At 39.8% G+C, this 23,899-nt stretch overlaps 1 protein-coding gene across 2 annotated transcripts in view; it reads left to right on the forward strand.

Moving 5' to 3' along the window:
- Window positions 1-23,899, forward strand: part of frmpd1b (FERM and PDZ domain containing 1b) — a 61,199-nt gene that overhangs the window by 17,708 nt on the left and 19,592 nt on the right. For both annotated transcript variants that reach the window (XM_057850113.1, XM_057850114.1), the window contains exons 3-7: window positions 5,639-5,749; window positions 11,196-11,368; window positions 16,000-16,102; window positions 22,046-22,091; window positions 22,347-22,451. In XM_057850113.1, the coding sequence (XP_057706096.1) occupies window positions 5,643-5,749; window positions 11,196-11,368; window positions 16,000-16,102; window positions 22,046-22,091; window positions 22,347-22,451 (534 nt within the window). In that variant the 5' untranslated portion in view covers window positions 5,639-5,642. The remainder of the gene's footprint in view (window positions 1-5,638; window positions 5,750-11,195; window positions 11,369-15,999; window positions 16,103-22,045; window positions 22,092-22,346; window positions 22,452-23,899) is intronic.

The following is a 23,899-nucleotide window of genomic DNA, read 5'->3' on the forward strand; positions in this document are numbered from 1 at the left end:
GTTTCTTGAATCCGATTGGAAATTCTGTCCCGTGCATCATCAAGAAATTAATGAGAAAATTTATATACATTGATTTGCAGTGAACCCTCTGCTATGATGTTTTTCTGCTAGCAATTTACTATAGTTGTTCTGACCTAGCATGTGCATGCGTAGCCTGTCTGCTTCTGGCATTAATTCCATCTAACAGAGCATGAAAACTGCAACATTTCTCATGCTAACTGTAGTCTTCATCATGTTTACTTAAATTAGATATTTCCATTCTCTTGTCAAAGTTGTCTAAAAAAAAGCTTAGTGTTCCAGAGTAGTGTTTGTTTCGATACCGATACAGCACTAAAATGTCATTAGTATCTGTGAGCAATAAGGAATAATGTACCAATGCTTTGCAAAATGTACTTTTTGAGATCTAGTTTCCAACCGCTAGTCACCCTACAGGAGCGCTTATTGCCCTTCCCAAGATGATGATAGATGCACAATTGTGTGGTGTCCAATCATCCTTTTGCTGTAAATTTAAATGAGTTTATCACTAGTAGACATCAAATCGGGGCTGAAATTGGCTAGAATTTCTTGCCGGGACTCCATGACATAAAGATTGCCATCGAGCCAGAATTTTTATTTATTTATTTAAAACTACCTTTGGCACAGTTATACCTAACACACAATAAAACAAAATAGGTTGTACACATTCATTAGGCTACTGCATGTAACAAGGCACATATGAGAAATTTGCATTCAAAATTGTTAATTTTTTCAACGATGTAAAATAAGTTAACAAAAACAACAACCGCCATCCCCTAGTTTTTATATTCCCTCATTTCCTGACATCTAAATACAAAACGTCAGTTTTTAATACTTTAGAACATAACTTAATATCGAATGTACATTAAAATTGAAAATAATGTAAATATTGACTTTTTTTTTGTTTTTAAACTTCACTATCAGTTGACGGGGCTCGGGGCTGATATACAATCACAACTTATTTAGGTCGAATTTCGCTGATACAAAATTAAACATGGCGACAGTCAAAAAACGAGGAGCTCTTTAAGTTATAAATGTTAAATAAAGGCTTAAATCGCAGAATTTCTATAGATATTTGAACGTGAAACAATCTCCAGCAGTGGTTATTAACCTTGCTAAAAGTACCGAACCCTACAGGTTTCACATGTGGATTCACCAAACCCTTCGGAATTAAATAATTGTTTGGTTTTTTTTCAAATTCAAAACCAATATATCTAAGCTAGCGAGCTAATAATTTAACAAATTCCCGTTCAAAATTATTCTCATTTTGACAGCATGTTTAATAAACAGGTCAAAATTTGAGACCACGCAGCCCATTGGTCTGTTGTATTCCCTTATACCATGTGTGAGTCAACCTTCCACTGAGCAAACCAGTTCCTTCTCCCATTAGATCGAGGACTAGCAGTTAAAAGAAATTAATTAAGCCTGTAAATTGGGAGCAAACCAGTCCAAAACCTGGTCTAAAAAGCCACTTTGCCTAGATTTAATCAGCGTACAAAAATAGGGCTCTGTGTTTCTTTACCTTCACCGAACCCCTTAGACTTACTCGCTGAACCCCTGGGGTTCGATCAAACCCAAGTTAAGAACCACTGGTCTAGAGTCTTGGTTAAAAGCAAAAAGTGGGCAGTTATCTTTCATTTTGCGTGAATATTTCAAGCCAAATTTATGGTATTTTGTTATCCAACATGGCGGCCGTCACGAAACAAAGAGATTTTTAAGTTGAAAATTCTTGTAAATAAATGCTTAAATTGTGAAATTTTGATGGATGTGAACATAAAACAGTCTAGATTCTTGGTTAAAAGCAAAAAACGGGCTGTCATCATTCATTTAACGTAAATATTTTAATTAAAAGTTATGTTATTTTGTAATCCAACTTGGCGGCCGTCACAAAACAAAAGAGCTTTGTAAATTGAAAATTCTTTTAAATAAATGCTTAAATTGCGGAATTTTTGTAGATATGAACGTAAAACAGTATAGATTCTTGGTTAAAAGCAAAAAAAACGGGCTGTCATCTTTCATTTTACGTAAATATTTCATGTCAAAGTTACACTAATTTTATCCATTGATTTTTATTTTTTTTTCACATTTCAAAGTGCATGCATTGTGCTATTTGAAATAATAATTACCTTGAATCCTCGACCAAATAACTGTTGAGACACTCGGGCCTGCTTGTATGCAATGAAACCTTCGTCATATTTCCACCTAAATCTGGCGTTACAACGCAGTGTGTGTTTGAGTTTATCACAGTGAAAGCCAACTCAACTTTCTGCCTGGGTCGGCCACATACAGAAAGGAACATTTTTATAATTTAACAAAAATAAGTATATATGACTCTTGCATTGTGCACATTGGAATATATTTTAAAGGTACTGCAAACACCCACTTTTTATGAGGAAATAAGTAAGTCAACTAACATAAATGATAGAAAATAATTTCAAATGTGCACATTAACATGGAAATAAAATAAAGCCTCAGCTCTCTTTGTTTTAAAGATCTGATTTATTTTCCGTTGCATTGTCCCCTTTTTTTTATCACATTAACTCAACTAGTTGTACGTTCGCTCTCACTACAACATATCTGGTTTGTCTGTTTCAGAAAACACATGTATTTGAACCAATCAGAGCTATCCCATAGCAAAAATTTGCTACTCATCTGTTGCTTAATCTCGTCTCGTGAGACGAATTTGATCATCTCAAATTTATCTCATTCTTTGCTTATTTGTTTCTGAGTTTGTGCTCCTAAGGGTACCCTTAGGAGCAACTGATGAGTCAAAATGAGCAAAGACATCATTGAGACAACCAGATTTGAGCAATATTTGAGAAGAGACATTCTCTTAATTGGAGTTATACTTGTAAAGCGCTTTGACACTATATCCTCATCTACCTGCTGCAGCAATATGGGGTTCAATGTCTTGCTCAAAGGTACTTAGATGAATTCATCAGGACAGAGAGTTGAACTCACAACCGCTGGGTTGGAGAACGATTTCTCTACCACTGAGCCACGCACGGGCCCAGATGCACTGTGTTCGATGTGACATGGCACATCAGTGGAAAGCAACTTCAGAAAGCGTGAAGCAGCAATGAAGAAAACTTATGATATTTTAGTTCATTTAATAATTTATATATTTCTTTGATATTAAAAAAAAAAACAAAAAAAAACTTCCAAATGGCAGACATGTTGCATGTGAGCCAGTAGTTTTAGCGAGACATCGTCAGCCAGCCTGCTGCCTATTTTGATTACGTATTCAACAAGAGGACTAAGGTTCTTCACACTATTTTTTGGTAAACTTTTGGTCTTCGAAACCAAAAACCGATAATGCATTTGTAGCGGTCGATAGTTTTCTCAAATTTTTACATTGAACAAGATGAACCAAATGAACCAGATGTTATTTAATTATTTGATCAATTATAATATTTTCTTGGATTTTGGCATGATATGAATTAAGATGTGATTGGACATGTCAGAGCAGACACTACTCTTTTTTTTTTACGATGAAAGAATCTTGAAAACCCAAAATGAGCAATTGCAGACTGGAAGGTTATCAAATTGAGAAATATTTGTGACTGACACAATATAGGGTTGCTTGGCGAGATCAGTAAAAGAGGCAGCTTTGAGGCAAGTTTAAGAAATAAAATACTTTGCTCATCCATGTCTTTTACTGAAACATTACTGAGATCGTGACTCCAAGTAAGGAGATAAAATTGAGACGCATTTGAGATCCACACAAGTACTCATAGTTGTCTCTTGGTGAAATCTTGAGAGGAGACAACTGTGAGACTCTATTGAAAAATCATGCCAGTAAAACTATTCTCAAGACCTTCTCAGGTAATGCTCACTAAGAGACTTATTTCTCATGAGACAAATTTGAGAAAACTGAGAAAACTACCCTGGTCTCGATTATTGCTGATTCACTTCTCAGAGATGTAAATGAGACATGAACAAGATCTCATCTTCAGTTTTGCTTTGGTATGGGATATATCCATGCTGATCACATGTCAGTCTGTCAGCCAATTGAAAGGACAACTGAGCACATCGAAGCAACTCGTAAGTCAGATACAATGAAGCCGCCTGGCAGAACTCTGTGGAATAAATAATAATTATCGCAAAACTTCATGTGGTCAACAAGTAGAAACGTCAGCACCTTTTTTTCCCAAACGATACAATATCACGCGTTGAAACAGATGAATCTGATGTTAGTGGATTGTTTTCTTCATAGAGATGCGTGTGTGGCAGCTTGGCAGTTTTTTTTTAACATTGGATTTCTGTCCTGCTGCTGAGTTGTCGTCAAATTTTCAGGATCAAAGCACCGTTCCGCCTCGTTTTGGCCCTGAATCTTTTAACGGAATGGCGTACCGGACCGTTCTGGTCCACTTTCACCCCTGCATCCAATCCATTTAAAGCGGGAGGGTCAGTCCTTTTACTTCAAATGGATTGGACATTTACTGCAGTCAATGTTAAGCAGTTAAGCATTGTCTGATAAAGCCATGACAGCAATTGCTTTACATTCAAGTGAGTATGCAGTACTTTAGTATTAAAAGAAAAATTGTATACTTTTTACATAAAACATGGTATTTGTATATTGTCTTTATCGTCAGATACCACACAGCTGGATGTCGGAAATGGTATTGGGAGCCAAAAAATGATATTGGTGCAACACTATTCCAGATCAAGAATCATGATCCCTGGGAAGACAAACAATTGTTTCACAAACACATTGCTGGCTTTGCATTCATATTCAAAACTTTTCCGACGTGCAAAAGTTTCAAAAACCTACACACAAAACATGCCAAACAAAACATATTCTCTGCAGTTATTCTTCTAGTTCTTTCTTATCTTCGCAATGTCAAATATTTAAACTTATCTGTTCAGAGTATGTGAAGCAAGATAGAAAAAGAGCAAAATAATATTTGGAGAAAACAATAACATTGAGAGCAAAAGTGCACTGTAAACAAAATGAGCAGCGTCAATTGTCTGAAGTTGGGTGGAAAAAAAGGAACAAATGTGTTTCAGATCTTCAAAACCACAAAGAGGTTTGACATTGCAGCGCATCCTTACTCGGTGAATGCCTTTCAACCATGCTTCTAACACAACAACATACACACGTAAAACTGTTGTACGTTTTAGAGCATATTTTTAGACGAGAGTCTGCAGAAAGCATAACAAATCTGTGGGAACTCCTTTACGGATTAACATGATAGCGCTGTACTGCTTTGCATCCTCGCGGTTTCACTTGAGGCTTCTGTGCTTCATTATGTCTTGACGTGGTGCTTAAAAAACAGCAAAACAGACGTTGCGTGACTGGAGAGTCCTTGTAAACATGGTGATTGAACATTTTTTTTTAGTTGTTATTGTCAGACTGCAGCTATTTTCCATTATTCTGTCAAATCGGTTCGAAGGTCTAGGAGACGTATTCTGGAAAACGACACTTATTCAGTCTTGCACTTGTGACTATTCACAGTTCTGATTAGTCATCACACACAAGGGTGGCACTAATCACAGTTTAAAGAATCAAAGATGATGAGATTGTTAGATGAATCTTTTCTTCCACAGTTTCTTCCTCTAACACGTGTTTGTTCCTCTTATGAAAGCTCAATTTCTTGAAACTGTTATCCTTGTTTGTCAGATAAATGGAGGAGAAGGAGCGGTGTCGGAGCAGGTCTCCAGCTCGCAGGGCAAGCCGGGTTCAGCAGGTGGTGGGAACCATAATACGTCGTACTCGAGAATCACTGAGCAGGTACAGATGTTCTTATTTGGGGTATGAAAGAAATAAGCTTGCTGATACTTGTATTCAACATTATTTTTCTTTTGACCATGTGACTAATATCTAGGTACCGTATTTTCCAGACTAAAAGTTGCAGTTCTTCATTAAAATAGTTTAGCTTAATTTATAATACTAAAAAATGGTACGTACAGTAGATACCAGAGGTGGGTGGACGTCATTGTTTTGCAAGTCACAAGTACGTTCCTAGTCCCAAGTCAAGACTGAGAAGTCCTGAGTCAGGACTCAAGTCAAGACTGACTTAGAAGTCTCAAAATAATTTGCAGTTCCTATGCTTTCAGTTTCGAGTCCTTTTGAATCATTTTAACAACAGAGCAGAAATTACAGGTCGACCGATTTTGGGTTTTCAAATGCCGATGGTAATACCGATATCGAAAAAAAATTTCAGTCAATTGCCGATATCCAAAGCTGATTTTGTAACCTGATATTTGAGGTCATTATACTTTTTGTTAAATGCACGGAGATTATGAAAGGCAATTAAAAAAAAAAAGTTCTTCAACTCAAATTTACAATGATGACCTGAGACTTAAAGGATTAAGTCGATCTACCAAACCTAGGGCTACCAAACCAACGAACTCAGCACTTCTTTTTATGATTATACACACTACGCAAGAACAGTTCATTTTTTTTCAAATAATTATAACAGGATTTCATGATGAGATGTAAACAAGTGAGAGTTTAGGATGATGCTCACAATGCTAAAGCTAATGCTAACGTAAATGCTACGCTAACGTTACAAGGTACATTTATTGTATAAGGATCAGTCAGTAAACACCTTAAAAGGCTAAGCCAACACTGCATATTCTCTCAAGCAAAAAAAAAATCTTACAATATCTACAAACTAGGCAAGCCTGAAGCTTGTTATAGCAGCCTGCCTTCAAGCTGCTGTAGGGTGCTTCCGGGATTTTACCATCATTCAGCAATGGCCACTGTTGCCCACACAGACGCCTGATCAAAATCCTTTTTTATCGTCTTATTTTTTTCTTAATCTGCCAATCGCTGATGTAGGGAAAAAAGTCCATATTTCGGCCCAATATACCGACCGGCCGATATATTGGTCGACCTCTAGTAGAAATATTATTAAATTTTCACACATTATGTATGCTTTTAAAATCTGAATTTATTTATCAAGTCACTGATAAAAACAAGCACCATTGAAAACTAGGGACGACATTGCACATATTCTGCAAGAATATTCTTCCGTTTTACTATTTCTTCACTGAACAAACAAATTTGATAAAGCGCAATTGAAACTTATTTCCAGTAAAAATCAAACTCTGTGATCTTTGACCTGCATGTTTTGCATGCTGCAATTGTGTTTTTGTTAATCCCCTCATAATTTTTGTACCAAAACAACACAATCATCGGTATCATTTTTCCAAACTGGCACTTTGGTTTGCATGTTCTTCTTTGCTGGGTTTTCTGCAATTTGGTTAGATGCTGTCAGATCAGAACATTGTGGATCTAATTTGTATGCCAGCTCACAAACACAGACAGAACATTCATAAATTACATACATTTTAACCTTTGTGATTTGGTGGAAGAAGCAAGTGCTACGTCCAAGTCCAGTTGAAAGAGTTTTAACCAGGGGTGAAAGTGGCTAGAATTTCTTGCCGGAACTCCCCGACGTGAAGGCCGCCACGGAGCCAGAAATTTTATTTATTTATTTTTCATTCAAAACTGTATTTTTTCAATGATTTGCAAAATAAAGTTAACAAGAACAGCAATTACGCCAACCTCCATCTCCTAATTTTTATTTTCCCCCATTTCCTCACATACTAAATGCCAAATCTCAATTTTAACTAGAAACTGCAATTTCGGGAGAAATTACACCTTGGTCTTTCCTCTGTGGAGATACAAATCTTAGCCCCACTCAGGTCTATCAATAGAATGGACCATAATGCCAGTCAATGGCACTAAACAAAGTAAAAGCCATTAGAAAAGATTGGGAGAATTGGACGTCCATGGCCGTCAATGGCGGCACCCTTCATAAGCGTCAATGGAATTGGAGAAGTTTGGGCGACACGTCCTATTGATATCTGGTCATTTTTTGTTGATTTGGGGAAAAAAAAAAATTCCCATTGAAAATGAATGGGAAAAATTTTGGACGTCCATGGACGTCAATGGTATCAACTTACATAAGCGTCAATGGATACCAGGTACATTGGCATCAATAGAATGAACAAACATGAAGAAATGCCATTGGAAATGAATGGGAAGTTTGGACGTCCGTGGACGTCAATGGCATCACCCTCCATAAGAGGCAATGCAATCGGGGACATTTGGGGGACACGTCCTATTGATATCTAGTCATTTCCTGTTTATTTGGGGAAAAAAAAAAATTCCCATTGAAAATGAATGCGAAAAATTTTGGACGTCCATGGACATCAATGGTATCAACTTACATAAGCGTCAATGGAATCCAAGTACATTGGCATCAATAGAATGAACAAACATGAAGAAATGACATTGGAAATGAATGGGAAGTTTGGACGTCCGTGAACGTCAATGGCATCACCCTCCATAAGCAGCAATGCAATCGGGGACATTTGGGGGACACGTCCTATTTATATCTAGTCATTTTCTGTTGATTTGGGGAAAAAAAAAAATTTCCCATTGAAAATGAATGGGAAAAATTTTGGACGTCCATGGACGTCAATGGTATCAACTTACATAAGCGTCAATGGAATCCAAGTACATTGGCATCAATAGAATGAACATACATGAAGAAATGCCATTGGGATTTAATGGGAAGTTTGGACGTCCATGAACGTCAATGGCATCACCCTCCATAAGCGGCAATCCAATCGGGGACATTTGGGGGACACGTCCTAATGATATCTAGTCATTTTCTGTTGATTTGGGGAAAAAAAAAATTCCCATTGAAAATGAATGGGAAAAATTTTGGACGTCCATGGACGTCAATGGTATCAATTTACATAAGCGTCAATGGAATCCAAGTACATTGGCATCAATAGAATGAACAAACATGAAGAAATGCCATTGGAAATGAATGGGAAGTTTGGACGTCCATGAACGTCAATGGCATCACCTTCCATAAGAGGCAATGCAATCGGGGACATTTGGGCGACACGTCCTATTGATATCTAGTCATTTTCTGTTGATTTGGGGAAAAAAAAAAAATTCCCATTGAAAATGAATGGGAAAAATTTTGGACGTCCATGGACGTCAATGGTATCAATTTACATAAGCGTCAATGGAATCCAAGTACATTGGCATCAATAGAATGAACAAACATGAAGAAATGCCATTGGAAATGAATGGGAAGTTTGGACGTCCATGAACGTCAATGGCATCACCTTCCATAAGAGGCAATGCAATCGGGGACATTTGGGCGACACGTCCTATTGATATCTAGTCATTTTCTGTTGATTTGGGGAAAAAAAAAAAAATTCCCATTGAAAATGAATGGGAAAAATTTTGGACGTCCATGGACGTCAATGGTATCAACTTACATAAGCGTCAATGGAATCCAAGTACATTAGCATCAATAGAATGAACAAACATGAAGAAATGCCATTGGAAATGAATGGGAAGTTTGGACGTCCATGGACGTCAATGGAATCACCCTCCATAAGCGGCAATGCAATCGGGGACATTTGGGGGACACGTCCTAATGATATCTAGTCATTTTCTGTTGATTTGGGGAAAAAAAAAATTTCCCATTGAAAATGAATGGGAAAATTTTTGGACGTCCATGGACGTCAATGGCAGCACCCCCCATAAGCGTCAATGGAGTTGGGGACGTTTGGGGTATACGTCCTATTAATATCTGGTCATTTTCTGTTGATTTGGGGAAATTTAGTTTTTTCCCCATTGAAAATGAATGGGAAAAATTTTGGACGTCCATGGACGACAATGGCAGCACCCCCTATAAGCCTCAATGGAGTTGGGGACGTTTGGGGGACACGTCCTATTGATATCTGGTCATTTTCTGTTGATTTGGGGAAATGTAGTTTTTTCCCCATTGAAAATGAATGGGAAAAATTTTGGACGTCCATGGCCGTCAATGGCATCGACATCCATATAGTCAATTGAATCCAAGTACATTGGCATCAATAGATTCGACATGCATGGCAGTCAATGGCATCAATGTAATGTAAATTCCATTGGAATCCCATTGAAATGAATGGGAAATTTTCCCATTAGAACATTGACTTTTTTAAATCATAAGGAAATGAATAAGTAGCCTAACATAAATGAACAAATATAAGTCCAAAGTGCACATTGACAGCTAAGATGTTCTGAACCTCCCCATCAGAGCAAATAAAGCTAAATATGATGAATAAGCCTCCTCAACTCTTTCGTTGCTGTTAAAGATTTGATCTATTTTACGCTGCCTTGCCCTTTTTTTGTCGCATCAATACAAGTTTTTTTTCTTTTTTTTTTTTTTGCTGTTCCAGAAAACATGCACATTTGAACCAATCAGAGCTAACCGTCTCTCCTGATCACATGTCAGTATGTCAGCCAATTGAATGGATGAATGAGTCCAGGCGTTTTGCTTTGCTGCGTGCGTTCGCACATTGACGTGACTCATCATCGTCAGACTCAGATAACTGCAGCAGCTGGGGAAACTTCTATGCCGTCCGTGGAATAATATCAATAATAAATATTGGTGTAAACGGATTACGCTACATAAGCACTTTATTATGCTTGTTGTTAACACTTGTGTATGTAAATCTGATGTTGGTAGATTGTTTTCTTCTTGGAGCTGAAATGCATGTGTGGCAGCTTAGCATTTAAATTTTATTTATTTATTTTTTACGTAGCGTTTTGACAGTTACTGTCATATTTTCGGAATCAAGGCACCATGTACCGGAACAGCATTCCGGCCCTGAATCTTATACCGGAACTGTGTTCTGGCCCTGAATCATATACCGGAACTGCGTTCCTGACCGTTCTGGCCCACTTTCATTTTGTCAAGTTGAGTCTAAAGTCATCGAATTCATGACTCAAGTCTCACTTGAGTCCTAGTCATATGACTCCACACCTCTGCATTGTACTGTACTTAAGTATGTAGAACAACGGTGGGCAAACCGGTCCTCAAGGGACATAGTGGGTCCTGGTCTTTGGTCCAACTGATCCAGCAAGGACAGTTTAACCAATGAAGTTTCTGCTGAAACAAGAAGCACCTGACTGCGATCAACTGATTGCGCTTGCAAGACACCAGTTTGGTAAAAAGGTTTCCTCTTGATGGGTTGGAACAGAAACCTGCACCCACTGCGGCACTTTATGAAATAGTTTGCCCACCCTTGATGTAGAATGACCAAAAAAATGTTCATCCTATAACCGTGTACCCCTTGCTCCCTTTCCAAAAGTCTCTGTGTTGCATTTTTACAGTTTCCCTCATGTAACTTCTCACCCCCTTTGACCTCTTCAGAGAGCGGTTGCTAGGCGATGGGAGGTCGCAGCGCTCCAACAGTCTCTCCAATCAGAATTACCAAGCCAAACTGTCACTGCAGATCACCAGGGATCCTGTGCTGGATCGAAGTACCGGGCATGGATTCACCCTCACCACAAACACACCCCTGCTGGTCAGGGATGTGGCCACAGGTACATAGACTGTGGAGTGTGCTAAGGAGCGTGTTTGCATTGTCCACATGTGTCTAAGTGGCCACCTGCTTTATAACATTTCACCACCTCTTTTTCTCTCTCACTCTAACACAGACCCATGCACACACACACACATTGACTCTCTTGGCATTCAGGCTTCTGGGCTTAGTGCCAGAGGTCCCTGCTGAACAACAGTGACACCTGCTCACCCTTTCTAAATTCAATCACTTCGAAATTAGACAGCTTTTGGAAAAAAAAAACAAATACTTGCTGATGTGTTACTTATACTAGAGTAGAGGATGTTCATTTATGCCCTGTGCAAGCTCTTGACTACTCACAACATAAATCACTCATTGAATGCCAGTGACAGCAATAGATGTCCAATCAATCTATTTGAACTGGGAAGGCGGAAATTAATCATTCACTGCTGGCCGACTCAGTTGAAATGGATTGGACGTCTTTCGCCGTCAATGGCAGCCTGCCAATGGAGTAGATTCTAAGGCAAATTTGAAATCTGATTGATTTAAGAGTTAATTCATTAATTTAGACAGGCCAGGATAGATTACAATGATCCCTCGTTTTTCGCGGTTCATGGGGAGCCCCTTCGAAAATCTGCGAAGTAGAGGCGGAGCCTATTTGTAGTCAATGTATTTTCAGATTTAACAGCATTGCAAAGATGCATATAAGACAAGTTTTACCCCCTTTTTGACAAAGTATAAAACAAAACAAAGCAAACAAAAAAACTAGGGCTGTCAAACGATTAAAATTTTTAATCGAGTTAATTACAGCTTAAAAATTAATTAATCGCAGTTAATCGCAATTCAAACCATCTATAAAATATGCCATATTTTTCTGTAAATTATATATATATTCTGTAAAATAAATTGTTGGAATGGAAAGATAAGACACAAGATGGATATATACATTCAACATACGGTACATAAGGACTGTAGTGGGCATTTCACTGTACTGTCATTTAAATCTGTCTATGCTGTCCTCACTCCGAAGCGTCCACTTTTTCCAAAGCTAGACAGCTAGTGAACGACGCCTTAATAATTAGACTTCTTCCTTTTTCATCTGATTTATTAATAAAATGGCCTCAAACCATTGTCCTCTTTAGACCGTTGTAAAACTACAAAATAAAAGTACACAAGCATTGCATTAGCAACAACGTTAGCTTAGCACGCTATACAGGTTCACTAAACATAAACAAAAAGCGTCTCATACAAAAAATATAACATTTCGCTTACTAACATAATATGTACATTCTTTACAACAACCATACTTACGGACAAATGTTGTCCAAGGATCATATAAGCACAACATTATCAGCCCGAGACGTCGTGCAGCCATAATGAAGAAAGAAAAGAAGAAAATAATAAACCATGTCGCAAAGCGACCACAAGAGTTCGCTGTTGGACAGCGCAAAAAGCCTTGCTGTAAAACTTACCAAAAGGCAGAATACTTTCTGAGCGGGACATGTGCGTTAATTGCGTCAAATATTTTAACGTGATTAATTTAAAAAATTAATTACCGCGCGTTAACGCGATAATTTTGACAGCCCTAAAAAAAAACATATGTAAATTTTTAAATATAGTTTTTAAGCACTGCAGATGTAATAATTATGATATCCATCCCTCATCCTCCGCTTGCTCCGGGGTTGGGTCGCGGGGGCAGCAGGGAAGCCCAGACTTCCCTCTCCCCAGCCACTTCAACCAGCTCCTCCGGCAGGATCCCAAGGTGTTCCCAGGCCAGCCGAGAGACATAGTCTCTCCAACGTGTCCTGGGTCGTCCCCGGGGCCTCCCGCCAGTGGGACATGCCTGGAACACCTCTCCGGGGAGGCGTCAAAGAAGCATCCGAACCAGAGACCCGAGCCACCTCAGCTGGCTCCTCTCAACGAGGAGGAGTAGCAGCTTGACGTCGAGTCCCTCCCGGATGACCGAGCTTCTCACCCTATCTCTAAGGGAGCGCCCGGAAATCCTGTGGAGAAAAGTCATTTCGGCCGCTTGTATCCGGGATCTTGTTCTTTTGGTCATGACCCAAAGCTTGTGACCATAGGTGAGGGTAGGAACGTAGATCGACTTGTAAATCGAGAGCTTCGCCTTTCGGCTCAGCTCCTTCACCACTACAGACCGGTGCAGAGTCCGCATTACTGCAGACGCTGCACCAATCCGCCTGTCGATCTCCCGCGCCCTCCTACCCACACTAATGAACAAGACCCCAAGATACTTGAACTCCTCCATTTGGGGCAGGATCTCATCCCCGACCCGGAGAGGGCACTCCACCCTTTTCCGACTGAGGACCATGGTCTCGGATTTGGAGGTGCTGATCTTCATTCCAACCGATTCACACTCGACTGCGATCCGCTCCAGTGAAATTTGGAGGTCACGGCTTGATGAAGTCAACAGCACCGCATCATCTGCAAAAAGCAGAGATGCAATGCTGAGGTCACCAACCCAGACCCCCTCAACTCTTCGGCTGCTCCTAGAAATTCTGTCTATAAAAATGATGAACAAAATCGGTGACAAAGGGCAGCCTTGGCGGAGTCCAACCCTCACTGGGAATGGATTTGACTTACTACTGGTAATGCGGACCAAACTCTGGCACCGGTCGTACAGGGACGGAACAGCCATTTCCAAGGGGCTCGGTACCCCGTACTCCCAGAGCACCCCCAGCAGGACTCCCTGAGGCACACGGTCGAACCAGATCTCCAGATCCACAAAACGTATGTAGACTGGTTGGGCGAACTCCGGTGCGCCCTCGAGGACCTAGCCGAGGATTTAGAGCTGGTCGACCGTTCCACGGCCGGGACGAAAACCACACTGCTCCTCCTGAATCCGAGATTCGACTTCTCGACGGAGCCTCCTCTCCAGCACCCCTGAATAGACTTTACCGGGGAGGCTGAGGAGCCAATCCAGAGGCACTGTCCCAGATAGGGTTGACACCTTTCAGAAATAGAAATAAGGGACACCCTCCTCGCGCCCAAAGCCATACAGGCGACAAAAAAAAGGGACATCCCCAAAACTCCTCACATGCATAAAAATGGATCTATGTATATATATTCCGTATTAGTTCAATACGGAACGCAACTTTTAATTCCAATTCGGAACGATTCCTTATATCAAAGGACTGGTGTCAAGCCTAGTCCCCGATGTCCACGTGCTGTTGTAGAGGCCTGTCAGCCACAACAGCCCCACAACATCCAGAGCCTTTAGGAACTCCAGACGGAACTCATCAACCCCAGGGGCTTTGCCAGCGGGGATCTTTCCAACCACCTCAGTGACTTTAACCCCAGAGATTGGAGAGCCCACCTCGGAGTCCCCACACTCTGCTTCCTCAAAGGAAGGCAATGGTGGAATTGAGGAGGTCTTCAAAGTATTCTCCCCACAGATAATTATGATAAAAATTGGATAAATATAAAAGAAAACAATGAATTGGGTATGTATACATGCATATATCTTAACATTTTAAATGAAATAACACTTAGATTAGACTCCAGCGACTCCTTCCTTGATTGACGATGATGATGAAGAAACACCTGTGCACTTCGATGAAGATGACACAATGCACAGGTATCAAGGGAGCATGATACACTACCTCAAAAATCCATGAAGAACTGAAACCTCAAATTTCGAAGCGCAAATTGCCGAGGGATCTCTGTATATTGACAAGTATCATAGAAACCGAAATCTGATTGGACAAAAAAAAAGAAAATGTAACGCTCACCTGCCCGTACTGGAAACTATCCTGCCTAAGAAAACACTATAAAATTAAGAAACAGTTGAGATCAGATACTGTAATACAATTCCATTCAAGAAATATTGGAATTTAGCTTGTATAAGTAGGTCAGTGTTTCTGATGTCTTACCAAATATGGGTTAGAACAAAGGCTGCAGCCATGAGACAGAAATTTTGGACCAAATGTAAAGGAAAGGTTTGAAATAGTATGATATTGACGTGGGTGAGGCTATGGCTGACAGCTTTTTGGGGACATTAGTGGATTAGTTTGACGCATGGCAAAACAAAGAGGAAGGGAGGGGTCTTAAAAAAACTGCAAAGATCAGGATATTAGCAGAAGTGACACGTAAGCCCGATGGGGGAGGGGTGTGCTCTTGTGCGGCATGAGTGAGCCTGAATGTGTGCCAACATGCGTGCGTGTACAAAACTGCATGCATCTCATGGGCAGACGGGGCTTTGCCAGGCAGATGGGGCGTGCGAAAGGAGTGCGTGGGTGGGTGTATGCCATTACGCATATGTGGTCTCCGTGTGTTTTTGGGTTGCAAGTGTGCGTTGGTAAGAGTAAACCTAAACTGCTGCGCCACAGTCGTGTTCACTTGCCTGAAGACAAATGAGTATAAATAAAATGAGAGAAAGCCGTGTGGAGCTGAGCTGGAAGAGACCCAGAATAACTGTAACCCCTCATGTCCTGGAGAGCTGTTGAGTCAGCCATGTTGAACAGCCATGTGTGTCATTTTGTGTTTGTATGTGGGTGTACGCCTACTTCCCTGTGTATAGATCTCCTTTAAACTGTACTAAAATTAGATACTAGCCCACATATGCAATCAAAATTATTCCATGCAAGCACACACGTTTTTGATTTTGAATGTGTTTACTTGTGTCTGTGTGTATAGGGAGTCCTGCAGATGGGATACTCTACCCTGGGGACCAAGTGTTGCAGATCAATGATGCAGAGTTGGAGGATTTGAACGGTGACCAGGTGGAAAACATATTAAGGTTAGAACCGCAGAAGCAGTTTAATTCATGCATTCCTTGCATTTGGACAGGACACACTCTTCACGCTTTCATTATTCTGCTACAGTCTAATATGAATTATACCCAATTGCAGTTTCAGGTCGCTTTAAAGCAGAAGTCCTCAAACCTTTTTTTCCACATTATCGCTCCTCTCTCTGTGATAGGGTGCTAGGGTCAGTTAGGCTGTATAACACTGACTTCAAGCAGGCCTCATTATGTAGTTGCCACCCTGGCACAGGCATTCACAATACTATTCCAACACATACCGTATTTTCCGCACTATAAGGCGCATCTAACAGCCTTCAATTTTCTCAAAAGCCGATAGTGCACCTTATGATCCAATGCAGATTATGTATGGACCAATAATGTCATGACATACCCTTTAGGGCAGCTTCATCGAGTGGATGCATAATGCAACCCCAACAACCACTACTACTGCGCCAAATAATCAGAGGCGTAGCAAGGGTCCCCAGGGGCCCCAGGCAACAAGCAACATGGGCCCTTCGAGCGTGTGCAAGTAAAAGGGACTGTTGGACTTGGAGCAATAGAAGATAGAGTAGCAACACAAAAATACCACCATCGGATGCGGAGGTATATACCTTTGTGTGAAATCAGTAGTCAGATTGGCCCTATGACCCACCAAATTCAAATTATTCCGTAAAAACTACTGATTGGTGGACTACTGACCGAAATTAGTATTAAATTTGCTAATAAAATAGTTTTAGGATTATTTTAGATGCATATATGTTATATTTTTCTTACAGAGTATTCTTCGAGGAATACGATAGACGCATTAATAGACTTTTTGGGAAAAAAATCACCATTTCTTTAAGTAGTCACATGAATATTGAGGTGGCCTGTGAAAATCAACGTTAAACGACTCGGCAAGGACTTTCCAGAGAGTACTTGGTGAGTCATTCTTAAAACAATCATGTGGTATTAATAGCTGATCGGACTTTCTTAAACATGGATAATCTACGTGATATGGTTAGTGCTGTTTGGGATTGATAACAGAATCGTTAGAAAATCTGCCAAATGATTCCATGGTATTGAAACTCTCCCTTCACTTGTCGCTGCGACAGTGCGGTAAAGCTGCATGTGCTAAATCTGTTGGCCCTCTGGGGGCCCCTGCTGGCTGGGGGCCCTAGGCAATTGCCTGGTTAGCTTAATGGGACGGGACGCCTCTGTATATAATGCGGTGCACCCTATATACGAAAACAGTTTCGAAATAGGCGATTCATTGAAGGTGCTCCTTATACTCCGATGTGCCTTATAGTGCGAAAAATACAGTAATTCCTGGCACATATTTGTTTATCGTTACTATTGGTTTACCAAAGTAGTAGTAAATACTTCACACTTTGTTTTGAAATGCCATATACAGTATATTTTATATATTTATTTTCTAATAACAACAATATCAAAGGTATGAAATATTATGGCTAAGAAAATTGTCGTGATTGACACTGGCAAAGATGAAAAATTACAAATTGTACATAGGCATGTTGATATTAACAATGATAATATTAACCATTTTAGTAATATATCTGCAGAGGCGTCGCGTCCCTTTAGGCAAACCAGGCAGTCGCCTAGGGCCCCCATCCAGCAGGGGGACCCCAGAGGGCCAACAGATTTAGCACACGCAGCTTTACTGCACTGTCTGAGTGCCCTGAAGGGGCCCCTTCACTCGCTCTACACCCCTCTCCCTCCCTCACGTGACTCAGAGCGAGAGTGAGCGGCGATATAGCTTTTTTTTTTTAAATTGGCGTATATCCAAAATGAAGAGAAGTTATCCTTCTGGAAGAGACAAAATAAAGAAAAAAAAACCAGAAGAGGAGAAAAGGAAGCAAGACAGCGGTGAGTGTACTATGTTACTGTAGAAAGCGCTATATAAGTATAAAACCATTTACCATTTTATGTCCTAATGCAGTAGAAGCTGGGCACTTTGAGTGTCCTAAAAAGCACTCTATGAGACCGAGGGGTTATTATTAGGGCTGTCAAATTTATCGCGTTAACGGGCAGTGATTAATTTAAAAAATTAATTACGTTAAAATATTTAACTCATTTAAGGGATGCGCGGGACGACCCGCTCATGCATTGCCGCAAACGGACTACAATGGCACTGTTTTATGTATATTGAGAGCTAAGAGGCAGAGACAAGCGAGAGGAGTGGACTCAGGCATTCATTGGGGCCGCGCTATTTATTGGCATAAGCTTTGGCATCTCTTCCACAACAATTATAACTATTGTGGCGAGCGACGTGGGGTAGAATAACAAGGGATAATATTTTTCTTAACACCCTGTATTGAACACAACGCAGAGAAGATATACCATTTGCAGCCACCACTGACAGTCATGGTTACCCAACTTCCCATCATGCATTTGGGCGGAACAGTTAAGTCGCTACAGTAGCATTTACTGAAAGCACAACAAAAATAATATTCCTATCTCTAAAAAAAAAAAAATGTTCACAAAAAGAAAAGAGCTCAATGCAGAGAGAACTGGCATTCCCAATCAAAATAGCTATGCAAATAATACTCAGACTTTGGTCAAACTCTATTCAAACATTTCGTTTAGCTCAACAAATACACTAGATGGCAATATTTAGTCGCAATATACTTGTTGCCTGGGGCCCCCGGGGACCCTTGCTCCGCCTCTGTATGTGTGTACAGCATTTCCTAAAAGTTCAATAAATGCGACTATAAATTAAAAATATTGAAATGATAATACGATAATAGCCAATTAACCAGCTCATATGTCAATTCATCTTAGCATTTTTAGCTCATAAGGAAAATGAAATTAACAGTAGGCCATTTGCTGGTCAAACGTAAAGTTGAACAACAGAATAACGGGAATTTAAAGTCAGATGAAAAGACCTGATTGTATTTCTATTCAAAATGTTGGAGTGTGCAGTTTTGGTATGTTGAGTAAGAAAGGGTGACACCCCAAATAAGAGAAAGCAAAAGTAAGAACATGCACAGTGCCATGAAATCTGTCAAAGAGGAATATCCACCCTCCTGCGATGCCAGTAGATGTAAGGACTAAAAACAACAACTGACGCCATGTCTCTATGTAGCACCAGCACGTCCCTGCGCCATGACAGTCCACAAACATCACATGGTGAAGGTAGTGCTTCACCTGAGTGGAAATAATCGTAGCAACAAGACATATTTGGCTAAGGAACCGCAGATCTGCCAGTGTTAATGAGACATTTCTAACAGGGCTGTCTCATTTTAACGTATTGCCACCTCGTTTTAACGTATTGCCAACTCGTTTCAACCTATTACTAACCTTGTTTTAACCTATTGCTAACCTCGTTTTAACGAGTAATTTTTTTTAGCATTTAGCCTTCGCCACTAACTAGTCGTTGAAATGAGTTTGCAAATACGTTAAAACGAGGTTAGCAATACGTTAAAATAAGATGTGAATAAGTTAAAACGAGGTTAGCAATAGGCTGAAACGAGTTGTTAATGCGTTAAAACGAGCTGGCAATATGTTAAAACGAGAAAGCCCTGGTAGAAATGTTTCATGAACACTGGCAGCTCTGCACTTCCGTATTTGGGGAAGCAGGAGCGCTAAAAACATAGCAAATTGTCAGAGAGGTTGTGGAAGACATAGTGACAGAAAGGCACAGTGGGCCAAAGTTGGCCTGCAAGCTGTATTTTCAGGACCTCTGCTTTAAAGGAAACATTATACTATCCTTGAATACATTCAAACTGTTTTTGCCAACTCACCCTGAAAATCAAGAATCATAGACATGTAGTCATGATCCAATCATTCTTATGGAATCGACCAACCTTTATCCTACGAGCTCTGTTTAAACTAGAAAGACAACCAGTGAGCTACGACATTCTACAATACTACAGTACTGTATATAAATACATTTCATAAAAACATTAAATGTCTTTGCATTGTTTCACAATTTATATCATTCAGTTTATTTTTTCGTGAGAATTTTTTCATATCCAAAATACAGTCAGGTGAAAAAATTAGGACACCCCATAAAATATTCAGTTCTTTATTGAATGTTCACATATCAATGACTTCTGATCTTGTTTTTCTTTATCTCAGGAAATGAAAGTGATTTAATTGCAGGGAAACAACAAAAATTAACATTATTTTACTCATTAAATCAAATATATCGACAAACATGCATATTCTGAGGAAAAAGGTAGACCACCCTTCCACCTAATAGCTTGTGTTACCCCCTTTGGCTGGAATAACGTCAGTGAGTTGCTTTCTGTAGCCATCTACCAGTCTTTGACATTGGTCTGAAGAAAGTTTGCCCCACTCCTCAACGCAGAATAATTTCATCTTTGAGATGTTTGAGGGGTTTCTTGCATGTCGGTCCGTTTCAAGTCACCTCACATCATCTCAATGGGATTAAGATCTGGGCCTTGACTCGGCCATTCCAGAACTCTCCATTTCTTCTTTTTCAGCCAGTCGATGGTGGATTTACTGGTATGTTTTGTGTCATTGTCATGTTGCAGGGTCCAGTTTCGCTTCAGCTTTAATTTTTTTCACAGATGATCTCACATGTTCCTCAAGCACCCTCTGATACACGATAGAATTCATGGTGGACTCTATGATGGTGAGCTGGCCAGGCCAAGCAAAGCATTCCCAAACCATGACACTTCCACCTGCATGCTTCACAGTTGGTATGAGGTTCTTTTCCTGGAATGCTGTATTGGGTTAACGCCAAACATGTCCTCTGTTCTGGTGTCGAAATAATTGAATTTTAGATTTGTATGTCCAAATAACATTATTCCAGAAGTCCTGGTCTTTGTCTACATTCACTCTGGCAAACTTCAGTCTGACCTTCATGTTCTTGTTGGAGAGCTAAGGTTTCCTCCTTGCACACCTCCCATGAAGATTAAACTTGTGAAGTCTCTTTCTGATTTTAAAGGCATGCACTTTCACATCAACAGTAGCAAGAGCCTGCTGTAGGTCCTGTGATGACATTTTAGGGTTTTGGGAGACTTCTTTTAGCATCTTACAGTCTGCTCTCGGGGTGAACTTGCTTGGAGCGCCAGACCTGGGCATGTTGGCAGTTGTTTCGGACAGTGGAATGGCTTATTTTATATACTTTTGAGATCTTTTGAAATCCCTTAACAGACTCATAAGCATCTACAATCTTCTTTCTGAAGGCCTCTGACAGCTTCTTTGATCTCACCATGGTGTTTTCTCTCACTTCAACAGTCAGGGGCACAACAAACTAATTGTGAGGTTTAAATAAGGCAAGCTTCCTTCAAAACATTGGGTAATGATGTTCTAATCATGTGCACCTGATGCGATACCCCTGTTTGTGATTTTAGCCATTTTAAGTGAGATTGAATGTAGGGGTGTCCTAATTGATTCCTCAACAGAAATTGCATTTATTTAAAATTAAATTTTACAGAAAGCTATAAAAAAACAACAACATTTTTTCAGTTGTAATTGTTTAGTTCTATTTCTTGAATCTCTCAAGGTTGTTAAAACTGATATTAAATATCCATATGGCCAAATATGTTAGAAAACACACAGGCTTCCATAGGGTGTCCTAATGTTTTTAACATGACTGTAGAGTGCAAGAAAAGCATCGCTCAGAAGGGCGTACTGTCTAGCCAGTTTGGAATCGACTGTATCACATCCTCTAATTATACCAGCAGTTCTGATCAATTAACCTCCCCTGTTACCGGGACACGTGTCGTGACACCACGTGCATGTGGTACGACTCTGATTTAAAAAAAAAAAAAAAAAAAAAGTGTCATCAGATGATGTTCCCTCTTTGGTGGAGTTTGGTAGGATTGATGCATAAGGGAGGGTGTGTATGTGTAAGAATATCTTAGGAGTTTGGGGGCAAAGGTTGCAGGGAAAATGCCTACTTTGTCAGCTGAAACAAGAAAGTGACGGGTGTGTGCATGTATGTTTTGTTTTTTTTCTGCACAGGAACTTGGAGGACTGCATAACAGTGACGATCCTACGGCACATGACTGTGAGTACAAAGGAGACATTGATGAACTTCCTTTGGCACGCCTTTACAAGGAGTCATTGTACCAACATTGTATTTCAAGCATGTATCCTCACGATTACCCCCCAGTTGTCGTAATCTATATGTACACACGGCAGCCTTTTGAGTCAAACTCAGGCTCAATTTTTGAGTGGAAAAATGAATTGCTTTTGTCCTCAGTAAATTCAGCCAGTGTGTTTCCGCCCACATAATGCCCCATTTCATTTGTGTGTATTGCAGAATCCTAAATCATCCATCATGTCAGCAGAGAAGAGAGCCCGTTTGAGGAGTAATCCAGTTAAAGTGCGCTTTGCAGAAGAGGTGGTGGTCAATGGGCACACTCAGGTGGGAGCATTTGAATCTGCAGTGATTTTTATATCAATTCAATTAAAACTGAAAAGTAAAATATTTAACCCCGTGTGGAATATAAAGTTGTAACATCTGTAATAGAAGAGAAAACTGTCAACAGGATTTAGCATGAAATTTGGCTAATGTTTTAAGCTCTAAAATACTACAAAACAAATAAATGCACGAAATTCTAAATGGAGAAAATTTTGGTTTGCCTGAACTTTATATTCTGTTTGCACCTACATAATATTTTATAATAATAAAATTTCCCAACTTTATTTTGCTTTATAAGAGTAAAAAACCTTTACCCTTGATTTTCCCAAAAAAAGCTAAAACGAAAAATTTGTGTGTGCCATAACAAATGCATCACACCAACTGTCAGACCATGTATTCTAGATTTATGTTTTATGATTGTGGACTCTTTCAGTTTCTTGAGCTTTCATTGTTTGACTATTTTGTTGACTCTAGCTTCATCTGATGTCTTGATTAGATTTTACTGATTAATGTTAATCTGATAACATAATGGTATCACTATCAATTTAAGTATATGGTTGAATTGTTTCACTCTTGACACCAGTTACTGTGTATATGTCCAGTTCCAATCCAATATTCTCAGCAGCCTAATCAAATTTAATGCCTTCATGATTGTTATTAAAGTGGCACTAAAGTTTCATTTTTTAAAAAAAAACATTATTTTTCATAACCCTGGATGCCATTTTGCCAGGTTTGCACAATTTACTTTAAAGTGCCACGAATGTCATTTTAGTTTTTAAAAAAAGTAGTTGATTCTAGTTATTTAGTTGGCAGTACTTATTGTGACTTTCACATCACACACATCGCGGAGACGCGGACTACAATCATCCTTCAATGACACCATGATTTGCTGTTTCACAATTGTACAAAAATGAAAATATTCACTCACTTTACACAGCTAGGAGGCAAGCTTTCGCTGTGATTTCCTGTTTTCAAAATATTCCTGATCTCTACATAATAAAAACATATACTCACTTGACGCCAACACACTCTCATGGTGCGTCAAGACTAGAGGTCAAATGACGTTCTGGGCCGACACACAAGGGATGAGGAGGGTGATGTCGATTGAGAACCAGGTGAGGAGGCTGGCTTGTGCCGATGAGCAGGCCGAGAAAACTACCTCTCGGCTAGATGGCAAGCAGCGGTGGAGGGTAGGGAAGGGTGGTGGGGCGAAGTTCATGGGAATAAAGGTGACAAAAAAACAGGAACTGGTCTTGCAATAAAAGTACTATACTAAACCACAGCAAATCCAAATGTATAGATTTAAATAAAGCCTTTTTTATATCCCATATGCTTAATGCGGTACATTTTAGAACCAGGAAGTGACAACCTCCAGACAGCTTGTCTCAGTGCTCAGTTTTCCCGATTGTGGGGTTGGAGGAAGAACGAAGGGCAGGTACAGGTAGTCCCCG

This window comes from Corythoichthys intestinalis, chromosome 11 (genome assembly GCF_030265065.1).
Source record: "Corythoichthys intestinalis isolate RoL2023-P3 chromosome 11, ASM3026506v1, whole genome shotgun sequence".
In the NCBI taxonomy this organism is placed as follows: domain Eukaryota; kingdom Metazoa; phylum Chordata; class Actinopteri; order Syngnathiformes; family Syngnathidae; genus Corythoichthys; species Corythoichthys intestinalis.